Below are 21,171 nucleotides of genomic sequence, written 5' to 3' on the forward strand. Positions count from 1 at the left end.
CAGATTGTAATCATCAAAACCTTGTGTTCGTCACACTACGTTTAAACAAAGGACCAACGCAGCGATCAACTTTTTCGATTATTTATTGAGGAACTCGATGGATCGGGCAGTCTAACAGAACGATGTCCGCGCACCTCACATAACTCTGGAATGACACACATGCCGTCATGTTTTCGTGTGAGGCATTAGAGAGTAGGGTGCAGCACGTGGTTGGCTTCCATGTTCCAGTCTGCTGGGGGAGGGTACACGGGCTGACTAAATAGAGGTTTATGGCAGATCTCCAACTTCTGCCCAGCCGGCAACAGTGTAGCGTGTACGTCTACAAAGGTTCATGGAAATCGTACAGGTGTGTCTTATGATTATTCGCCACCTCCTTTCCCTCTGCTTGACTCATTACAGACCGAATCAGTCTTACACCACCATTTCTGACTCGAGTCTAACTCTGAAAAAGAGAATGAAACTTCGTAAATTCTGTTCTGTTCGTAATTAACCATTTCAGAGCCGTACATCAGGGCGTTTCCTTTAGCCTGCGTCGCTCATAAATTCTCTCTCAACGTAGGAGTTACGAATGACGTAGCGTTGAGAAAGCTTAGGGAAAGCCGCCCCAATGCATTTAGAAAGTTTATATATGCGGAGAATGAGAGACGGAGGGTAAAGCGGCTGGATGTCCGGGAATTTAGGTAACCTAAAGACGGCATGTTCCCATTTTATCTGGGCTCCTGTCCATTACACAGAGATGCAACACAAGTCTCCCACTGCAGAAATGATCTAGTTGCCAATGAAGCCAGTGAATAAGGCGACAGTCGACATGGTCATGGTTACAGAAATGCTCATCTTTAATTTAAAAACAGAAATTGCACATTAGTAATTGGGGATAACATCCTACAGTATTTACACTCATAAATCCCATTACTACCTACCCTCTGGACCTAACAAACAGGGAAAAAAGGGGGGAGTGTTTAAGCAATCAGTAACTGGAAGAATAAAGCATCTCACAGCTTCGAGACCGAGTTTGGCCATGGAGTCTAAACTTGATATCATCTCCCCTTTAAAACCATAGCAAGTTTCTTTGCAGGTCTTCCCTCTCATGCAGTGTTGTCCCCATGATAAATCGACCGTGCCTGAAATAAGCACGATTCAACATTCAAACTCGCCAAATCGAGAGTGAGAACAGCTGCATTGCACGTGTAACAGATTTGTCCAAAAAGGAGAAACAGGAGTTCACATTATCTACCGATCACCTACCCTGCCTACACTTCAAATGAAAGGCATGACAGATGTGCCCCAACCCACCAAGGCTTCCCTGTTACTTCGTACTGTGCTTGGAGCCTAGGCAGGCGAGGTGGGGGTGGGCTGCGGGGCCCCGCCCTCCCTTTCCTCATTCCTCCTCCTCACGGAGGAACTGGAAAACCGAGGAGAAATCCTTGCCGGCATATCCGCGGGCACACATCATGCGGTAGATCTGGTGTGCCAGGGAGCCGAGCGGGACGGGGGTCTTCGTGTCCGTCGCCGTGCCCTGGGCTAGTCCCAGGTCCTGAGGGGAGATGCAGGTTACTTGGAGAACATCTGCAGCAACATCTGCGTCGGTCTCGGGGGGGCTGGCCGTATGTGCCGCCATCATGGCCCTCAACAGGCCAATGACAAGCTCGGTAGAGTGCCATGTAGGACACAGGCAATGAAACATTATAGACGCAAGGATTGGGTGCCCTCTAGTAAGCATGATCGGTCTCTTGGTTTTATTACTCTCTAGCCAAAAATATTCCCTACCAGCCCATTCAGACAAGTCGTACTCACCTTGGCCATCAGAGTTGTGGCAAAACCACCTTGGTAGTTGTTCCCAGACGGCACCCCCTCCATCACGCCGGGGACGGGGTTGTAGGCATCGCTGGACCAGCAGCGGCCAGAGCTCATGTTCAGGATCTTGGCCAGGAGCTTGGGGTCGAGGCCTAACCTGCGAAGGTAAAGCGGGGAAAGAAAGAAAAGGAAAACTGGTGACCTGGGATGCCAACTTGCTCGTCATCTCAAGATTCCGTCCAGATTGATTCCAAACTCAATTTCTCACCTAATAATTCTCCCGTATACATTGCAGGGCATTAGGCATCTCCACTGGTTAATTACATGGCCCTCGGTCATCACCGTTCATCAAGTGTAAGAAAGCGCCAGTAAAGCACACAGACGCAGCATCCGCTGTGCTGAACGTCTGCTCATAAGGGGCGACTCGGAGCCTCTTTAATGTCACGCTCTGCCGAAGATTGATGTCCCCGAGGAAATCCCGCGGGAGCAGGAGACAGCCGCCTGAAAAGGCCGGTTTAATGGGGAAGCCGCTTCGAGGCTCCTGACCGTGATAAAAAGCTTATTGCAGTTTCCCTGTAATTTGGCGGCGAGCATGAAATCCCTTTGGCCCGAGAGCCGAGCTGCAACTTGACAGATATACAGCACGACACCCGCCGCCAAGGTCCCAGACCGACGGAGCGGCAAAGTGACTACAAGCACGAGAGGCTCGGACGTCAGTCACCTCGCCGCTCTTCAGGTACACTAAGGAACAGCGGGTTTGCTGGAAGACCTTATGCATCTCCTGCTCCAACTTGTAACTGGACATTCAAAGGAAGTAGCTGCCTACTCACCTCCTAGACAGTATGTATGTTTGTAAGGTGCTACTTGGCTCAACGGCATGTTACTTTGGACAAAAACGCTTGCTAAATAAAAACAAATGTAAACGTAAACGACGTGCATTGTGAGACTGGCATCCTGTCCGCCGGGGTCATACCCCAGAAGGGCAAGTAGCAGGCAACCCTAACTAGTGTAAAGAAGGTTATAGGTGGATGTCAATAAAAATAATCATATTATCAAGAATTTCGTATCGGAATCATTTATTCTTATGAATTAAGGCCATACTGTTGTAAAAGCTACATTTTGCCAAATGTGATTAGCTGCAAACTGAATCCGTAACATGGCACAAATTCTCAAATCAAATAAGAGCACCGACGAAGTACGTTCCGCACTCTTCCGGCCCACTACCTCTCGCGTGATCGTAACTGGGCTGAGCAGAGGTCATCCGGGGTCATGTGGCTGCATACGAGCCCCTCGGCAGCGAGCTGCCACGCGACAGGGCAGAACAGCCAAACCCCAAACGATCCTCAGGACATCCACACACGTAGGCGAAGTGTGGAACAGCAGACAGCATGTTAAATATGGGCTCGGTTTTTATAACTCTGTGCGGGTGGGTGGATGGGCGTGTTTCACAAAATGAAAAATTCCAGCGTCCTCGTACAGCCCCAAGCCCGCATCCATGTTTTAAACTGCCCCCATTGTGTGTGCAAGACCCCCTGTGATGGAACAGCAAGTTTTCCAGGGTAGCAGAGCCTCATTTACTGAGCCTACTGGCATATCCTGCTGCATCGCTTGCATCCACAGCAGGTTCTCTCTGAAATGAGATTGTGAGGACAGCTTTATCCGTCCATTCTGCACGTCTGCTCAAATATAGATTAAAAAAAAAGAAACCTAATTTACTGGCAATTCTGGAAGCCATCGATACTGCGCTTTTACAAAACCCCCCCATCTTCAGAAATTACTATAAACTAAACTAAAAGCAAAATTTAGATTATTCTCCCTTAATTAAAACTTAAAATGTCAGAGTCACTGTTGCGGTTTAGTACCAATTTTTTATTTACTATTATTATTTTGCACATTTCACATGTTTCCTGCACTGTTACCGCAGGGTTGGATCCTCACGCACATACCGCCAGCTAAGACCTCTGACACACAGCCGAAAGGCGCGTGAAAGGCGTGCAAAAGGCGTGCAAAAGGCTGCGGCGAACAGAGCAGCTCTCGAGAAACTGCTCATTACAGACCTGCTAGCGCTGCCAACGCAACAGTTCAGCAAGATTTACAGCATAGAATTTCTGTTAGCAGATGCCAGTTCCCCACCCCACCCACCCCACCCTCATCTTTGAAAATAAATCAGGGAACCCCCCCCCGCTCCTCCCATGCTCTGACGCGTCCGCCCATCAGGCCCAGGGAAAGAGGAACTGGTTCGGCTGCACCCCTGTGACGCCAACAGGGACGTGCATGAAAGAATGTGAACCTGACGCTGCAGAAGGCCGAACCCGAGCCTCGATTGTGTGCGAGTGTGTATGCATGTATGTACGGACACACCACAGGAACAGACAAAGATGAGATGAAGGGATTACTGTGAGCGCAACACGACCATTTGGTGTCCCCAGTGACCTCTCGTGCAGTAATTAAGATGACGGAGCTAAAGAATGATGATTCAATAATTATGACAATTATAACAATAATGTATTATGTATTATAACAATATAGGTTCTCTTATTCTACTACACCTACTATACTTTTATACTCTGCCTTCCTGGTCGATTGATCTTTTTTTGAGAGAAAGGCAAAGTTCTACAAGGACTTCCTAGATTCGTGCTGGAGAAACTCTTGACAGACGAGTTTAAAGGTTTGACAAGACATTGACGGTGATGGACACCACGGGTTTGATCACTTAGACAAATACGGCAGGGTCAGTAGTGTCCTTCTGCATGCCTTATCCGTCCCAAGTGGGCATCATTACCTACTCCCAGCTTCCTCCACTGCCCCATTTCCACCAACACGCAGCTGGTACCAGTGCCGGACTGGTTCTCGCTTGGTGCCATTTCAGGTCCTGCCCAAGTTTCCACCGGACTGTACGTTTTTATAAGCTGTCAAACTGAACATGCTTTCAGAGTATGACTCCTCGTGCTCCGTCTGTCGCCTTCTGGCTCCTTCCCCATGAGTGTGTGTGACTGTGTTTATTCTCCCCCACTCTTACTCCTGTCCTCTTAAGGGTCGTACAATAGAAAGCAAAACAAGACTCTGCGAAAATTTTTACTTTGCTGTCTGTCTCATGATCTCTTCGCTTCTCGGGCACTACGATATTTAATTTATTTTGTCTGTCCCATTTTCACTGACGTTACGAGTCTAGCTTTTCCGTGGACCCCTGCTGGAGCCGTTTTCCGCATGACCTAACGCCAGTTTTCTGTTGCGGAAATGAGTGGAACTAGTTCCGGAATGGGAAGAAGTCCGGCACCAGCACCGCATTGGTGGAAATGAGACACATAGGAGCTCTATCCGGGTCCCACCTCACTCATCACCCTGGTAAACTTTACCTGATCCCAAGATTCATGGTCTCAGCCGTCCCAATCATCCCAATTGCCAGCAGCATGTTATTGCAGATCTTCGCTGCCTAGAGAGAATGAGCAGATGCATGGCTGGGGGACAAACACATTGATAACACACCGACAGTGCATGAGGAGACGTGCCCACTGCACAGCACATTTACCCATCACCAGGTACTGGCAACGGCACAGAAGGGTGGGGGTCCTTACCTGTCCTGTGCCAACCTGGCCGCAGTAGACCACGTTGGCCCCCATGCAGCTCAGCAGCTCTTTGGCGGCGGTGAACTCCTCCTCTGCCCCACCCACCATGAACGTCAGCTTCGCCGTGTTCGCTGCTCCCACACCTGCGCAAAGGGAGCACGGACGTGGTCTCCACATCAAGACGAGGAACCTCAGAAAGATACCCTGATGTTGTTCCTCAAAAGAAACGAGAGCTGAATTTCAACTCCCTCCTTTGTCGGGATTAAACCCTCCCCGGAACAGGGTTCCGTACACCGTCTTATACATTAATGAATCACCTGGACTGGACCCGAGCAGAACCAAAAGGCACCCCGTAGACAGCTAATTAGCCTGGCAACAGGGAGGTCTAGCCGTGAGGCTAAAACACACACATGCTGCGCTAGAGCAAACTGATTGACGTGCTCAGTACGTGTAGCGCTAAGGGGCAAGTTAGAATAACAGGCCCCCGAGACGTTTGTGTTCCTAAGCTGTGCTCATTTGGAAGTAAAGCTGCTGCCCAAGTTGTCTTTGTCGACAGCCGTGGCCGAGACCTCAGGCTCCTTCACAGTCACTTCTGGCGGAATCTGGTGGAAACACAGAACGTGGCAACTTCATCGGCCGGAAATTTCTGAGCAATAAGACACCTGGCGTTTTTCCGCTCGTGGTTCTTCGTTGCTGGTACACAGCAGTATTTACATGCATCTATCTTGCCCTCCATACTGCTTATCCTGGTTAGGGATGCCAGGGCTTTTCTCAGGCATCACAAAGCAGAGGAAACATCCTGGGTGGGATGCCAGTCCATCGCAGGGCTCATACACGTGCATTTCCACATTCGCACACTACGGGCAATTTAGAAAGACCAACTGCCTAACTGCATGTCCGTGGTCTGTAGGAGGACATCCATGCGAGGGTACAAACTGCAAACTCACGCACACACACACACACACAGCAGAGGCAGGACTGAAACCCAGAGCTACACACTGAGCCACAGTTCTGTCCGCAGTATTTACGGAATATGCTATGTGCAATAAAGTAGGAGGTAGCGTGACCTGAATCCTCAAGGTTATCGTGTGACAAGCCACAAAAGCCGGTGGCAATCCCTGAACTGGTCCCTCCCGGTTAATTCAGCTGTCGTACAGTAAGCTCAGTACGCAGAACGAGCTGGTTTCATTTTATGACTTAATACATGACAGTAATGAGTTACTGTGTACAGAACTGAGAGATAAGGGAGGACACAGTTTCAGGAGACGGGCCAAGACGTCTGTCTGCAAACAGGCAGCGTTACCGTGTCAACATCCTGCCAAACATACGGAGTGAAACGCGACACACGCCCACATAAAAACAACACGCCTAAATAACAAAGTCCGATTCGGCAGAGAGCACGCAGAGGCCCGGCCCGGCGATGACGCAGGCGGGAGATGTCAGGAACAAGAAAAAAATATGCCTTCAATTAATCTGCCTTAATCTGCGCATCAATAGCGAAAAGTGACCAGGAGCTCAGGAGAGAGAAAGGAGTTACATAACATCAAAAAGGTCTAAAAACAAGAGAACACATACACGCTAGGGACGACAATGGGATTCAGGTTCAAGTTAAGCATATAAAATTACATGTAGCCCAAGAACATTGGGATTTAATCTCAAATTAGGCACCTAAAATGAAGCCCTACAACCAACTTCAACTCCCACGACAGTATTTGCATACATTTATCCCAGTTTGCATAAGCTCTGCCAATAATTGTCCTGCAGGCCACTAAAAAGGAAAGAATGTGGTTCTGTAGCCAGAGAGGGGAGTGTCGAGTGCTCTGCCCCCCAGTATTTCTCCATGCCCTCCTGAATAGACCAACCCCACATGGTGCCACCATTACAAATAGTTACCCTATGACAACCAGTCTTTAGGCTGCTCTACAGAACAGACGTAAAATTACCTCTGCCCCATTAAATGAGGTTTGCTTATAGATTTAAAATGCCAATATTGTGTGCTGCCACCATCTGTTCATGGCAAAAACCTGCCTTTTTAAAATCACATTCATTTAATCCTGATGCATTAAATTCAGTCTAAGTCCTACATGCCAACATGTCTAAGTCGCTTCTCGCTCATGGTGCCATTGCCCACTATAGAATTTATAATCATTTATGTATTTTAGAGAAATTGTACATCTTTAAAACATTGCCTCTTGAGAATATAATTTCTTTAAGAATAAAACTAACACTTTTCTAGATTTCTCCAATTAACAGCCTCACATACAGACAACTTCCATGGGGGGGGGGGGGGGGGGGGGTTCAAGAAAAAAAATTTAATTAAGCATAATTTCTTCTAGCAAGACTATGGCTGCATGATTCTGAAAAAGTGATTTTTGTTTTCTTTGAGCTTTGAATTAGAGATCATGATTTTCAATTTCAAATGTTTATTGGACTCATTAAACTGCAAAAGGAAACCAAACAAAAAACATGATTGCGCCAAATATTTGATTAATGCAGGACCGGCATATCGACTTCTGACAACGGAAGGGAAACGCTCCATTGGCCGCTTGGCGTAACCAAGACGGCCATAACGAAAGTGCCAGTGGGGTGGAGCCTTTTCTGGGACTGCGGTTCAAATTTGTGTTGAACTACTTTGCTTCGGTACTAATAATAAAAAAAAAGAGTTCGGCATAAAATTTCTCAACGACCCTCCTAGGAGGGATTTTAACAGCAGAAAATGATCACAATCGACTGAGAACACATGCATTTTTAAATATCTACTACATAATCTTGAAAAAGAAAATACACAAAATGGCAAAACTAGATACATGTTCTTTTCCTATGACAGTGTAAAAATGTTTCAGCAAAACCTAAACTCTGCGCTGTAATGTCTGGACCAACCTGAAGGTAAGAAAAAGGTTTAATCTAACCAACTCGCCATGTGAGAGTAGCATGTGCATAATCAGCGGAGTTTGTGTCCCATGAAGGGATATCATATTGGGCCCCCCAGTCCAGACCAATCACTCAGGGGCCCTTGAAATTATCCCAACCCCCCTCCCCCCTTCATAGCATCCCTGTGCATAACATGCAACATTGGTACTAATATCGCACCTCACCCAGCCACATAATATTCTACAGCCATTTTTCGAATTTCGAAAATACCCTGCCTTCCACTGTGATGTCATCCAGTGCCAGGGCCAAGTTTAATGCCAGTGGAAACCCAACTCCTTGAAGTACCAAAAGTAAGGTACCTGGTACACTGGAAAACCACCCGGTACACTGGAAAGCCACCCGGTACACTGGAAAACCACCCGGTAAAGAGAATGCAGAATTATGGGACGCTTGAGGCTCTCTGGGGAAAGCAGGGGCACTCATTTTGATCTAGCTGATGTAACACAATGCAGAGGAACCATTGTAGATTAGAAATGAGATCACGTAGGGGTCTGAATACAGATTGCAGATTTTATGTTTTTACAATTAATTGTGCAGCCCTAATCAAGACTACTGCATAATTCGCCAGTCAACCCTTTCAAGGGTAACATCACCTCAAAACAAGTTTTTGTTACCAAAACCTTAACTCCCGAAAATTACTGCCTATAAATCTGGATTATTTTGAATTAAACTTATGAAGTTAATGTAAAGACGAGTAAGAGCAGAGAAAAAAAGGAAATCCACTTACATGCTAATCGGGTGAGCAGCTAATGAGATTCAGGTACAGCGGGGGCATGGAAACCCTGGCAGATTTGGAGGGGGGGGGCGGGGGCATAAGCCCTTTAATTAGAAAAAAAAAAAACATAAAAATTACATAATGTAAAAGGGGGGCAGCAAGGTGATTTGTCAGGGGGGCTTGAGTTTTTTAGCTGTGCCCCCTCAGGTAATGTTGACGCTCACTCGGCTCACCCAGAGGAGGACAGACCCCACTGCCAGTCCCAAGCGCCACAGCCTTATGTCACCTGATCCAACTTTCATTTTTGTGCGTTTCCCCCCCCAGACAGATATCAAAACTCTTTTTCATTCCTCCAATCCTTCCCATCAAACCTGAATCTAATCCCACCCACAAATAAAGGGCCAATATAATCCTCGCGTTCGTCATCCTACCCAGAGCAAGTCTTAAAGCACCGTTTGCCAGCGAAGTCCTCGGAGACCCCCAGACAGTCCACATATTTGCTTCCGCCCAGCTCCAAGCCCACCTGAATGAAACAATCCAGCAATCATGAACACCAAATACCGGGTGCAGCTGTGCTGAGATCCGGGGAGAGCAAAAACGTGGATTGGGGGGCCTGGAGGACTGGGCTGACAAACACTGTCTTACAGCGTCACACTCAGAAAAACACGGTACCAACCATGTCGGGTTTTAACCTGATGTCGGCGGGTGTCTAGAGGGGTCCGCACTGCAAGGCAACAGTGCCGAGCGGATTTTACGGGCATCTCAGCAGAGGACGACCGGCCTGCGCAGCCTGTCAGTCAGATAGAGTCCTAGCAGATTTATCACATCTGGTGGAGAAACAGGGATGAAAATGTGCTCCGACAGCTTTCCTGCCAAACCTCACAGACACATCAGACGTGTGATGAAACAGCAGAATTAGCTTTTGGGCTTTTCTTTTAAAATTTTCATACTTCACATAACTACGGAGAACAATACTCTAAAAAGGCACCTTTTTTAAAAAAAGGGAAGAAAAAAAAAAACGACAAATATGGGATAAGTTAAGGATTTGTTTTAATGCAGCAGGAGCTGTCCAGAGTGTGATTAAACAAATCTTGAATTCTGGGCCATTTCCAAAACTATCGTCTTACAAATCATTTTAGCAACACTGACAGAAGGAAAAGTCTATGAAATAATACTACATTATATCAAGTTTTCAATTCACACATTTTCCGTCAGAGAACTAATTTACCTGCATGTTAATGCAGAATGTCAACTAAATATGAAGCCTGTTTCTGGTTCCTTCCAGAAAGCTTCAGAACATGGGGGTTCCAGACTCCCTGAGAAACACACCAGCATAATAATAAAACCTGTCTAAAAAGAAACTCTACGAGGAGTCTACGAGGAGAGGAGGGTTAAACTGATGACATTATCGTTCAGTTATTCTTATAATGAATAGAGACATTTTGTAAAGGCATGTCTTAAAGTCAGAGATATTGATCCAAGCTGTAAAATAAACACAAATATGTACATCGTAACATCTCTGGCACACTGCGCTGAACCACATGACTCTTGACAACTGGAGCAGTCTAAAATGTTAACTACTTCTGCAGACTTTCTTCAGGTTACATGGTACAACGTCACTACTTTTATTCACCGACAATGTGTGGGGTAGTGGTGAAAATTACATTGTGTCACTGCGAGTTAGTCTAACCACCTACCCCAACCCACGCTGAAGAAAAAGCGAATCTTTTAGGTAACTAGCCATGCATTATAAAACAATCAAGCTATCCCAAACATTTACCCGAAAACATTTCGGGTAACGTTCGAGGCTTTTCCGCCAACCAGATAAAGTTTCATAGAGCTTAATATACACCCTTTCATTTATTTAACCCCATTTCCCCTCTTGGAACAGGATGTAGAGACTTTGCATTTAAATCATCTATAGATGATAAATCACTACAATGAAGCACACTGCACCACAATCCCAAAATAACTCCCTGTTTTCGCTGCAGTCGCAGCTTAATTACATACGCAAACTGCCACCAGAATATGATAGTGTAATCTGCCCAAGAATGCTGAGAAAATCAATCCGCCGGGCATCCAAAAACAATATTTTTATTTATATAAACACATAACCTACGGGCGTTTTTGAATGAGTCAAATTATCGAGGAAAAACACAAAAACTGCACGGCGCTTATTTTTTGCACAGCGGTTAACCGAACTCGGCAGCCGCATAAAGGGACGGACACTCCCCTGCGCGCTCCCCAAACCGCGGGTGCGTGCCAGTCGGCGATCTATGCCGCGAACGCGACAAGTGAAAGGCAAGCCTGACCTGGGCGGACAGGGACCAGGAAGAAATGACAGGCAAGGAGCGTTACTTAGGTGGCCCCCGCTCTTGGGCAGCTGTATGATTTCACATCGCCACCTCCTGGTCAGAAAACAAGAGCGGTCGCTCTCACCTTTCGCTTTCCTCGCTCTTTTTTTCCCGGAACAACATTTTGTAAACTATCCATTGCCATGTGCGAAAGAGCTCAAGATGCTTTGCCTGAAGTGGATCACCTAGACGGGATATTATTTACAAACTACATCTTATTTCCTTGGTAGGACAACGCCGTTTACCTCTTCGTATAATCAGATTTAAGTTCTAATTTTAACGAAGCATAATTATAGCTAAAAGGAAAAAGCTGGTCATGTCATACAATGCCACTTAAAATGCCATCCAAGAGGTTCTGCGTTAAAGGAATTAGTCTGGTAACTTTCTCACAGGCACAGACACCAAGAAAGCACTTGTGGGGGGTGCGAGGGGGGGTTTATGGCTGCTGTGACCCACGACCTCCACCAAGCCAAGTTCAATGTGGGCTTGGGGGGAGGGGGGGGGCGAAAGTTAAGGCTTCAAACATACTTTACTACTATTCCACAGGGGGGGGCGGCCAGAAAGACAGAGGGAGAGAGATGAGTAAATCATTATCAATCTTCTTGACCGGGCTGTAAAACGGGTTTACTTTAGTTTGATGGATGCGGCTGCCTTGGCTTAATCCGCGGGTTCAGAGAGCCACCAGGCCACTTCGGACAGCAAACAGGATGACCGTTACCGGATTAACAGCTTGTGGGAGTGCATGTTTGTGTGTTTTCGAGCAAAGACCCCCCTCCACTGAGGTAGCAGTAATCGCCAGGGCAAGAGCACATGCGAGAGACTAGGTGTATGTACTTAGAGTTCCAGTCCTGCCTGTAATTGCCTGGGTGAAAGAGTGTTTTACTGCTCCGGGTCTGGATCTCAAGGCGAGAGCTGTTATCTGCCTTCTCCCCTACACTCAATGTCAGCCCCAGCGCAGTAAAGTCAGACGTATTCTCCCTTTATGACCCTTTATCTACATGAAAGGGAGGAAGGCAGGATATACCACTAAGTCACCTCATGCACATGAAAGGCAGATACGATACGTCATTTCGGGGCAGGCCATTAAAAACGCTGGGGGCTGCACTCCTGTGCATTATCAGAGATGTCAGCGCGATCCTGTGACACACAAGGGGCCCCGCCCAGAATGCGGGAGCGACCCACCACAGCGGCTCTGGAGGGGTGGGGGGGGGGGGCGGTACCGTCTTTACTGTAGCTATACAATGAATTTTATCTGTAGGCAAAGAGTTCTCATGCATGGCTTATGTGATGCTTATTATCGTTTCTACATACTGCTTGGAAACTTTGTGTTTTAATATTTATTTTCAAGGTTGGACTTATGCATTGACCAACTGTATCAGCTGTAGTCCAGAGCCATGAGTGCTACATACAGTTCTGGAGAAGAAAACGAACGGGGGGGGGGGTAAGGCTGCATCCAGGTTCAAAGTTTCTAAGACGGCAGTAAACAAGAACGAAGTGAAGCAGGAGACACTGGCAGTGAACAAAAACCAGCCAAAAAACGGAAGCAACTGTCTAGTAGACGAGCGTTAACTTATCCGACAGTTTGTCGGGAATCGGATGATAACATCAAGTGACCTTCCAAAGGAACGGGAAACATTAAGGGCAGGTCGTATCAGGCTCCTAGAAGCAGGACTGAAGTCCCATAAAGCAAGGAAGGAGCCCTTCAGTGATGAGAAACAGGGAAGAGCCAGGCTGCAGTTTGCAAAAAATATACATCAATATAAATTGAGAAATTAGTGAAACAGTAAAATTGTCTCAATTTTTTTCCAGGTGTATCATTAATCCATACCATAATATTGTATTTCAATAGCTTTACATATTTGGATGCATTGAGTATTAAAACACGTGATGGGAACTTTACCACAAGGTAGGTTAATGCACACGCACGTCACATTACACATTGTCACCACTTTCTAGTGAATGAAAAGCGTGCAGTTAAGCAGGCAGAAGATAACAGAGATCGATCTTACCACCAGATACCGGGGCATCCATAAACACAGCCCCCATTTTCTCTGTGGCTGCCGCCATCTCCTTGGAAACAGCGGGGTCTATGGTGCTGGAGTCGATGAGGAGGGAGCCCTTCTTAACCTTCCTGCAGGGGGGAGAGGAAAGGTGCTGGGAAACTGAGGGTGGCACGGCGAAGGGGGTTCACCGCGTCGAGCACGAGGGCTCCGAGGAAAAGGGAACATCTGAGAAGACAGGGGTGAATATCCCAGAGAGAGGCTCACCAGCCTGGGTCTCACTGTCTAACTGCGAATGGAAGAGAGCGAGTCTCCTTTAATGAGGAAGTCAGTCCAGAATCACTCTCCATCTCTTACACACAAATAGACAAATATGTGGAGTACAAACACTAAAACTAAAAAACATTTTCTCTGTAACTGTCCAATGTAGAGAGAACATCCCACCTCTTTAGAATTATGACACAAACGGCTCCTGGTGCATCCTGGGTAATTCCTGCAAAATTCCAATATCTGATGGGTATTTATAATAATATAAAAAAAGCCAAAAGAAACAGTGGCTTGGCAGACAGCTATGAATCCTCCGAGTACAGCTGCACATGCCTGTGAAAAGGCATCGCTTATCTTCGGCTAATCAGTCCCCGGGTGGGGGTGGGGGGACACAGGTGAGAATGTTTCCAGGTGGTAGGTTTGTTCTCACCAATCTTATTCTGCCATTTTCATTCCAAGCACGCTGGAGTTGTGACCCCCCCCAAATAATCATAACCAGCCAATACAACCCCCTTGGACCCCCTTAAGTGGAGGGAGATTGCAACCCCTCCCCTTCCCCACAATGCTCAACCCAAACTTATGTCCTGGCTCCCATCACACCCCCCCCCCATAGCACCCCAAGCCCCATCAGGTGGTTTTACCACACGCACTCAGATGCTCCTCCAGGCTAATCCAAAATGAAGTTCTCACGCCCATTTCCAAGTTGGTCCAAAATAAATCACATGCTCTCATGTACTATTAATGATTCACTCTATAATACCTCATTCGTTAAAATTCAACATATTGTATAAATAGGCCAGTAACAGCATGACTAGAGGGTTAGTAAATGCAATTCCTCATGAGGTGTTTTTCCACAGGTGTTAAATAATTAAACCGATTATGATATGGTATGTTACATTGGACATGGGGCCTTCTCTTTGAACGATGGATACATGATTGAAGGATTTTTTTCAGATTGGGTGTAATTATTTCACGCAGTTATCAACTTTTGGCATACATAGTATTTCCGGTTGTTCAATTAAGGCGTGCACAGGATTAATGTTCCACAGATTTTGCAAAAGCAGCTGTCCACCCAGGTGAGTGGGTTGGTTGTCTCACACCTCTAGGTGTGGAGTCTGCAGGCTCTTTCTGCGTTTTTGTGGGTTTCCTCCAGGTACTCCGGCCTCCTTCCACAGTCCAAAGACAGGCAGCTCAGGCGAATGAGTAAAATCACAGCGATCCTAACAGGATAAGCGGTGCTTAATGGACAAACGGCTTGACAGTACAGTCAGAAAAATGCTGTTGAACGACCCAAATCATGCACACTTGACCCAGATCTGTCAAGCTATAAAATATGCACGTTACCATGTTACAAACAATTCTGCTGTAAGGGAACTTTAATGGAAGCAGCCCAATTAGGGTGACAGAGAAAGAAAGAGTCACATCAGAGCAGGTGATGATGTTCGTATCAGGAAATAAGGAAAGTAAGCGCTGATGATTCGCAGAGATGAAGGTTTCTGCTCCTGCCAGTGGGTGAAATGTTTAGCAGACAAAGAGACTTTTATTAGGGATGCACCCTGGCAATGAAAAAATGGCCAATTACTTGACAGGGATTCAGGTTTAACAGAAGAGCCCCATAACTTGTTATACAAGTGGATCCCTGCAGCTTCAATTGCATTCCAAAGACCAAAATCGCGACATACCGCTTACTATTCATCGGCATCGTTAAACACTCGAAAAGAGGTAGCATAGTTGGTGGTGTGAGGAGGGCAGCACTTACTTGAGGATGCCATTGGCTCCAGTGTAGACCTCGATCACATTGGGACTGGAGGGCAGCATGGTGATGATGCGGTCAGTCTTGTCAGCGATCTCAGCAGGGCAGTCCACAATCTGACCCCACAAACATCCGGGTTTAGGGAAACGAGTCTAACGACCCTCAGCCCATGCATCATGCCTCAAGCCCTGTGATTCTAGGGGGAGTTTTACCAAGAGCTATGGACAGCTGGGTGGATGGTTGGATATTGCAAATGAGTCCACAGGATTGAATATATTTTAATATCAATGCCATTTTTACAAGTAAAAATCACTCAACTTGCACAAAATTCAGGCAGGCTTTTGAGGGGGCAGATTTATAACCATATACTTCATAGCTATTAACTACAATGTAATCACACGTCATATTGCCTATTCATCAATTTGCGTGACGCATGAGAATATTTACATTGAAATATTTCCCAGTGCCCTTATTTACCTTGGCTTGCCTTGAGCAAGAACATAAAACATGAAGGCAAGATCATTTTGAATGTCAATCCAGAGCTGAGTGTAATGATTCCTTTCCTTTAATATGCCTTGGAAGGGTTCAGTAAGACTACATACTGTCTATTACCTCCGTCTTCATTCTTTCTATACACAATGAGAGCTACTTCTGCAAAAAAAATAATCTACGGGACCAATAAAAGTTGTCACAGGGTCGGCGGAAGTTTTAAAACAGTTTTACCTCAGATATAAAGGTTTTTCATTTTAAAGACGACTTTGCTATGCAAAACAAACCCAAGTGCATTTTGGGGGGGTGGTTTTTGAAGCAGATTTTTTTTCCCTCTCACTTCCCAGGAGACTCCATAAGGCATCTTCAGCATCCATCGGATTAAATCAGGGGTCTCCAACTCCGGTCCTGGAGGGCTACTGTCCAGCAGGTTTTCTATCCCACCCGGCTTCTGATGAGTCACACCTGTTCCTGGTATTTACCTGACAGCAGGTGCGGCTCATCAGAAGCCGGGTAGGATAGAAAACCTACTGGACGGTAGCTCTCCAGGACCGGAACTGGAGACCCCTAGATTATATAACATCTCTCCCTCTCCCATTAATGACCTTTATCATCTGAATCGTTCGATCACGAAATCTGCGTGTTTCATTTGATGAAACAGACTATTCATTATGATCAAGTTGTCACCAAAATCATTTTAGCTGCCATTTCTGCACAGATTCAGATAATTCCGGAAACATTCACAGCTGTGCACATCTCGTTGTTTGGCCATATCACTCTTTGTAACCCTCAACACAATTAATAGGCAGCAAAATTCCTTAATTACAATAATTATGTGAAAATTTGTGTTCATGCACAAGAATGGCATTCATTGCTTACTAAAACAAAACTAAGCATTAAATGGTATTTCTGCTACATTATACATAAGAAATACTATTCTGAATTCCAGTGAACATTTCACGTCATATATAGGAAATTCCTTAAGTGTCTATCCTCAAAATTTAGCAAACTATGCTATTCTTATTTAGCTTTAAGCAAAGTTGTAAGATGTTCAAAAAGCCTATTATGCCACCAGTAATATCATATTTATGAGCATCAAAAAGATTAAACCTAGATTAGTCAATCATTTCAAACATTTATAATACTCTGTAACAGTCACATGGCCCCTTGAACTAACTACCTTCTGCTCATGTCCTTCAGCACTGCAGAATCAGACACGCCTGTTGATTTTGTAAGAGTAAAACGGATTGCCGCGTATATTGAGATTGCAGTGCTCTCACGTCCCAGCACGTAGCAGGCATGTACCTAGGAAACCCACCTGAGCGCCAAGGTCTTGAAGCTCCTTGCACGACTCGGGAAAAATGTCTGTGGCGATGATGGGATAACCCTGCTTCAGCAGGTTCTTAGCCATGGGCCTTCCCATGTTCCCCAAGCCGACAAACCCCACCTGCGTCTTGGAGGCCACAGCTCGTGACAGGGCTGAACAGGAAGAAATGCGCATTAATGCACACCAGACATGAGACGACATACACCGCATGTAGGATTATTAAGCAAGTGTGTATTTTGCTTGCATCTTCTCTTCCGACCAGTAGTTCCAGCCCAGATTATTCTCCAATTATGAATGGACTGTTTAAAAACTGAACATGCTCAGTATTCCGTCTACCTATTTTCGGTTTGGGGTAAAACCGGAGACCAATCGATACTCCCCTGTGCAAAATCATCAAAAAAATTTTTTTTTTTTTGGGAGTGGAGTGCTATGTGACATTGCTAAGGTCACAAAGGCTGAAATACGACTTCAACTCAATAAGGCACACGAGCTAAAATGTCAAGAAATGGGAGAGACACATCTGAAGATTTGTGGACAGATGAGATGAGAGTTACTCTTGATGGAGATGGATGGGCCAGGGGAGAGTCACCTTTCTCGAGTGCCAAAACGGTGATGGAGGAGAGATGATGCGGGATTATCAGTGATGAACTTGTTGGACTATTCCAACGTGCAAATGGAACAGTCCATTCCAAGAAGAAGGTTATGATATTCATGCAGGACAATGTCCCTTCCCATGCATCGAAGTATTCCATAGACTGGCCAATAAAGAGCTTGAAATGTGAGTGAATTATGACCTTCATTTGCCTGACTTAACCCCCATTGCGAACTACTGGGCCTTACTAATGTGAGGGATGGACCGAGACAGCAAGCAGCACACTGCGGAGCAGCTGCAGGGACACGGTCCTAGATGCCTCAACTAATACAGAAGCTGATAAAATTAAAAACCTGCCTGGTTCAATGGACGACAGGCTCTTGATGGTCATTGCGAAGAAAGGTAGCTATACAGGACACTCAACTTGGTTAAGTGGACCGTATAAAACAGGCAATGGTTTCTTATTCCTTATATTGACTCAATAAGTAAAACTATTATTATATCTGTTGGCGGTGGAGAGAAAAATTCCTGACTGCCTAATAATTGTGTACGCTGATGTTTCTCCATTAATGTTTCATTAGTGACAGACTAATGTAACATTTTCTCAAAATAAATTTACTTGAAGCAAAAGAAAACTTCTGAATTCACTGTTGCGAGTCTGCCCAACTTTCACAATAATTATCCCCAGCAATAGTACTTGTCTAATAATTCTGCACAGAGTGTATATTTTTCATCCAGCAAATGAACATCACAGACATCTAGGAGAAAACTGAGGTGATAAACTTCAAGCTACTTAAAAAAACAAAATGGATCACTGTCATAAGATCTGTAAAAATTCCAAACAGAAACCAATGCTTCTATACATCTATGGTACAAAATAAAATGTCAGGTTAAATAATCCTTCAGGAGTTATATAAACTGGCATATTCTGTTCCGTTTTACCAGACTGAGAAGGTCTTCTAGGCTGAAAAAGGCTTGACTTCATCGAAGGCGTCTGCCAAACATGACCTAGTGCATACCAGAAGCCTACAGTACTGACGGTGAGATGCTACACACATCCAAACATGCCACTGTCGAAATTTAAGGACATTTTGGTCCATTGAAGCTGAACACCACCTCAACACAGAAGCCCATCACAGGACAGCAAACACATGGATGTTACTACAGCATACAAACTGCACACCCAAGAACATGTAAGCGTAATGGCTGTGTGACACTAATCACAGCAAAAAGGGTTTACATATAATCTGTACGTGTACAGGGATATTTCCTGCCTGGTATGAGCTTGTTCAAATGCCAGCTAGTTACAGTCAAACAAAACCTTGATCAAAATGGATACGTATATATAATGTATATATGTATTAAAATTACAAACTAGTAGCGATGGCTTGCCTGGTTTCTGCGACAATTTCAATAATTCCCATCTTAATGGAAGTTACATGAGTAAACAAAAGTTTAAAAAGCAAGACGTATTTCTTTAGGAACAACGCCCTTTAAATGATCCGAGCAAACCAGGCAATGCGCTATGCAGGACTTTTTTTTTTAATCGTTGCTTTCTTTCAGGTGCGCAAAACAAGCAAGCTGATATCTCACACACTGCCAGATTTACCTCACCTCACCCTAAAGGTAAACTGAATCCTACTTCAAAAGTTACTTTTCATTTAAGTACTGCATAATAAAGTCATCACTTGCATTTTAATGTGGACGGTAAGAAAGCTGTTATAGAAGATTCTCATATTCTTTCCGTTTTACGGCAAATAATACATGGAATTCGTGTATGCAATTATCAGCCTCACTCATACATTTTTATCAACTCATTGTTTAAGTATAGCTGCATGTTTGAAGGCATGTTTTAAGATGCACATCTGATCTATAAACATAAACTGCAGAGCAAGCTTTAGTCGGCAAGAGACTTATTTTCATTAGATTTCATTTTTATCTGAAATGGCATAATACTGCCTAATTAAATCCCCTTTCCGACCAAATAATTGGTTGCTCAGTTACATCTTGCGATGCAGCATGAAGCGTCTAGGTGACACTGAGGTATGTATATTTTGGCATTTACCGAAGGGCCGATGCCTAGAGTGGTACCTGGCAAACGATCTGCATGACAGACACCTCCAACACTGGACGGCTAGCCGACTCGCTAAGGTTACAGCCAATAAACCACTACTCAGGCAATTTCACCGACCTTCGCCGGCCTCACACAACAAGAGTAAACGACGCACACAGCAGATAAATGTGCACTCAGTTTGAAAATCTGACAGTAAGAGCATACGTTACCCAGCGAAACGACGACATGTTTGTTCCACTTTTTAAATAAATTCTGAGACCTTCTAACGAGGGCAGCCATGCTTTTCTCGGTTTTACGTCGGCTGGAAAAGATTGATTGGAGATGGTGTGATTTTTATCCAATCACCGATGGATGCTCAATCCCGCGTCCAATGAGAGGTAGATGAGGGCGGGCATGAAGATGTATTATTTCTGTTATTCTGTTCAAAGAAATGGACCAATGGGATCTTCGCACCCATGTTATTCGTGACAGCGTGCAAGTCCATAATTGTATGCAACATATCGGAATAAACAATTTGTCTGAACGATTGCTCTTGACCACTGGTTGGTTTCATTCTAAACGATTAAATACGCGCCTCGTTTGAAATACACCCATTGACTGGTGTGTGACCCCTATCCAAATTTACAGTACCCGAATCATCGTTTCCATTACAAGGCTGACGTTTGGAGAAAATGGGAAATTTATACCAGATATATAATTTGCTGCCGAACAAATTTGTCATTAAAAACACGGCCATTGTTCGTCATCACTAGTTCATTTTATAATCGTACAGTTAAAACAAACTAATATAACAGTCACCGTACAATAAATGTTTTCTAAGTGCGAATATTGCCATTGATATGTCTGTAGCTCTTGTATTTAGTGGCTACAGGTGTGAAAGCGAATATACTATGACTATATATTGATTAAATGAGAGGTCTTATATGCAAAATATTTGCTTGTAACATTGGATTATTAGCGGTGGCGTAGTTGTTCTATGGGTATCACTTTTGCCTCATATATGCAGGGTTGAGCATTTCAATCCTGCCTCAGCTTTGTGTTTGCGTGATCTTCCCATGCAAGGCAGGTTTCCTGAGTACTCTGGCTTCCGTCTGTTGTCCAAAAACAAGCAGTTAAAATAATTTCTAAATTCAGTGGACTGGCATCCTGTCCAGTGTAACGCCTTGTGTTACTTTGAATAGGCTCCAGCCACACCTGTCCAGGATAAGCAGTTTAAAGTTGAGAAGACATACATTACCTAATAACAAAGGACAACTTTAACACGCATAACCAGTGTTGAGGAGAAATTAGTTCCCTGTAAAGACGTTAC

At 45.0% G+C, this 21,171-nt stretch overlaps 1 protein-coding gene across 1 annotated transcript; it reads right to left on the reverse strand.

The window, feature by feature from the left end:
* Positions 1 to 812: 812 nt before the first annotated feature.
* On the reverse strand, positions 813 to 20,199 carry hibadhb (3-hydroxyisobutyrate dehydrogenase b). The gene is made up of 8 exons (XM_049026699.1): positions 20,072 to 20,199; positions 17,188 to 17,348; positions 15,387 to 15,496; positions 13,370 to 13,491; positions 5,370 to 5,503; positions 5,151 to 5,227; positions 1,795 to 1,951; positions 813 to 1,534 (listed from the first exon to the last, which is right to left on the reverse strand). The coding sequence occupies exons 1-8, from the start codon at positions 20,139 to 20,141 to the stop codon at positions 1,379 to 1,381; spliced, it is 987 nt and encodes a 328-aa protein (XP_048882656.1). The 5' UTR covers positions 20,142 to 20,199; the 3' UTR covers positions 813 to 1,378.
* Between the last annotated feature and the right edge of the window lie 972 nt (positions 20,200 to 21,171).

Source organism: Brienomyrus brachyistius, chromosome 9 (assembly GCF_023856365.1).
Source record: "Brienomyrus brachyistius isolate T26 chromosome 9, BBRACH_0.4, whole genome shotgun sequence".
Classification (NCBI taxonomy): domain Eukaryota; kingdom Metazoa; phylum Chordata; class Actinopteri; order Osteoglossiformes; family Mormyridae; genus Brienomyrus; species Brienomyrus brachyistius.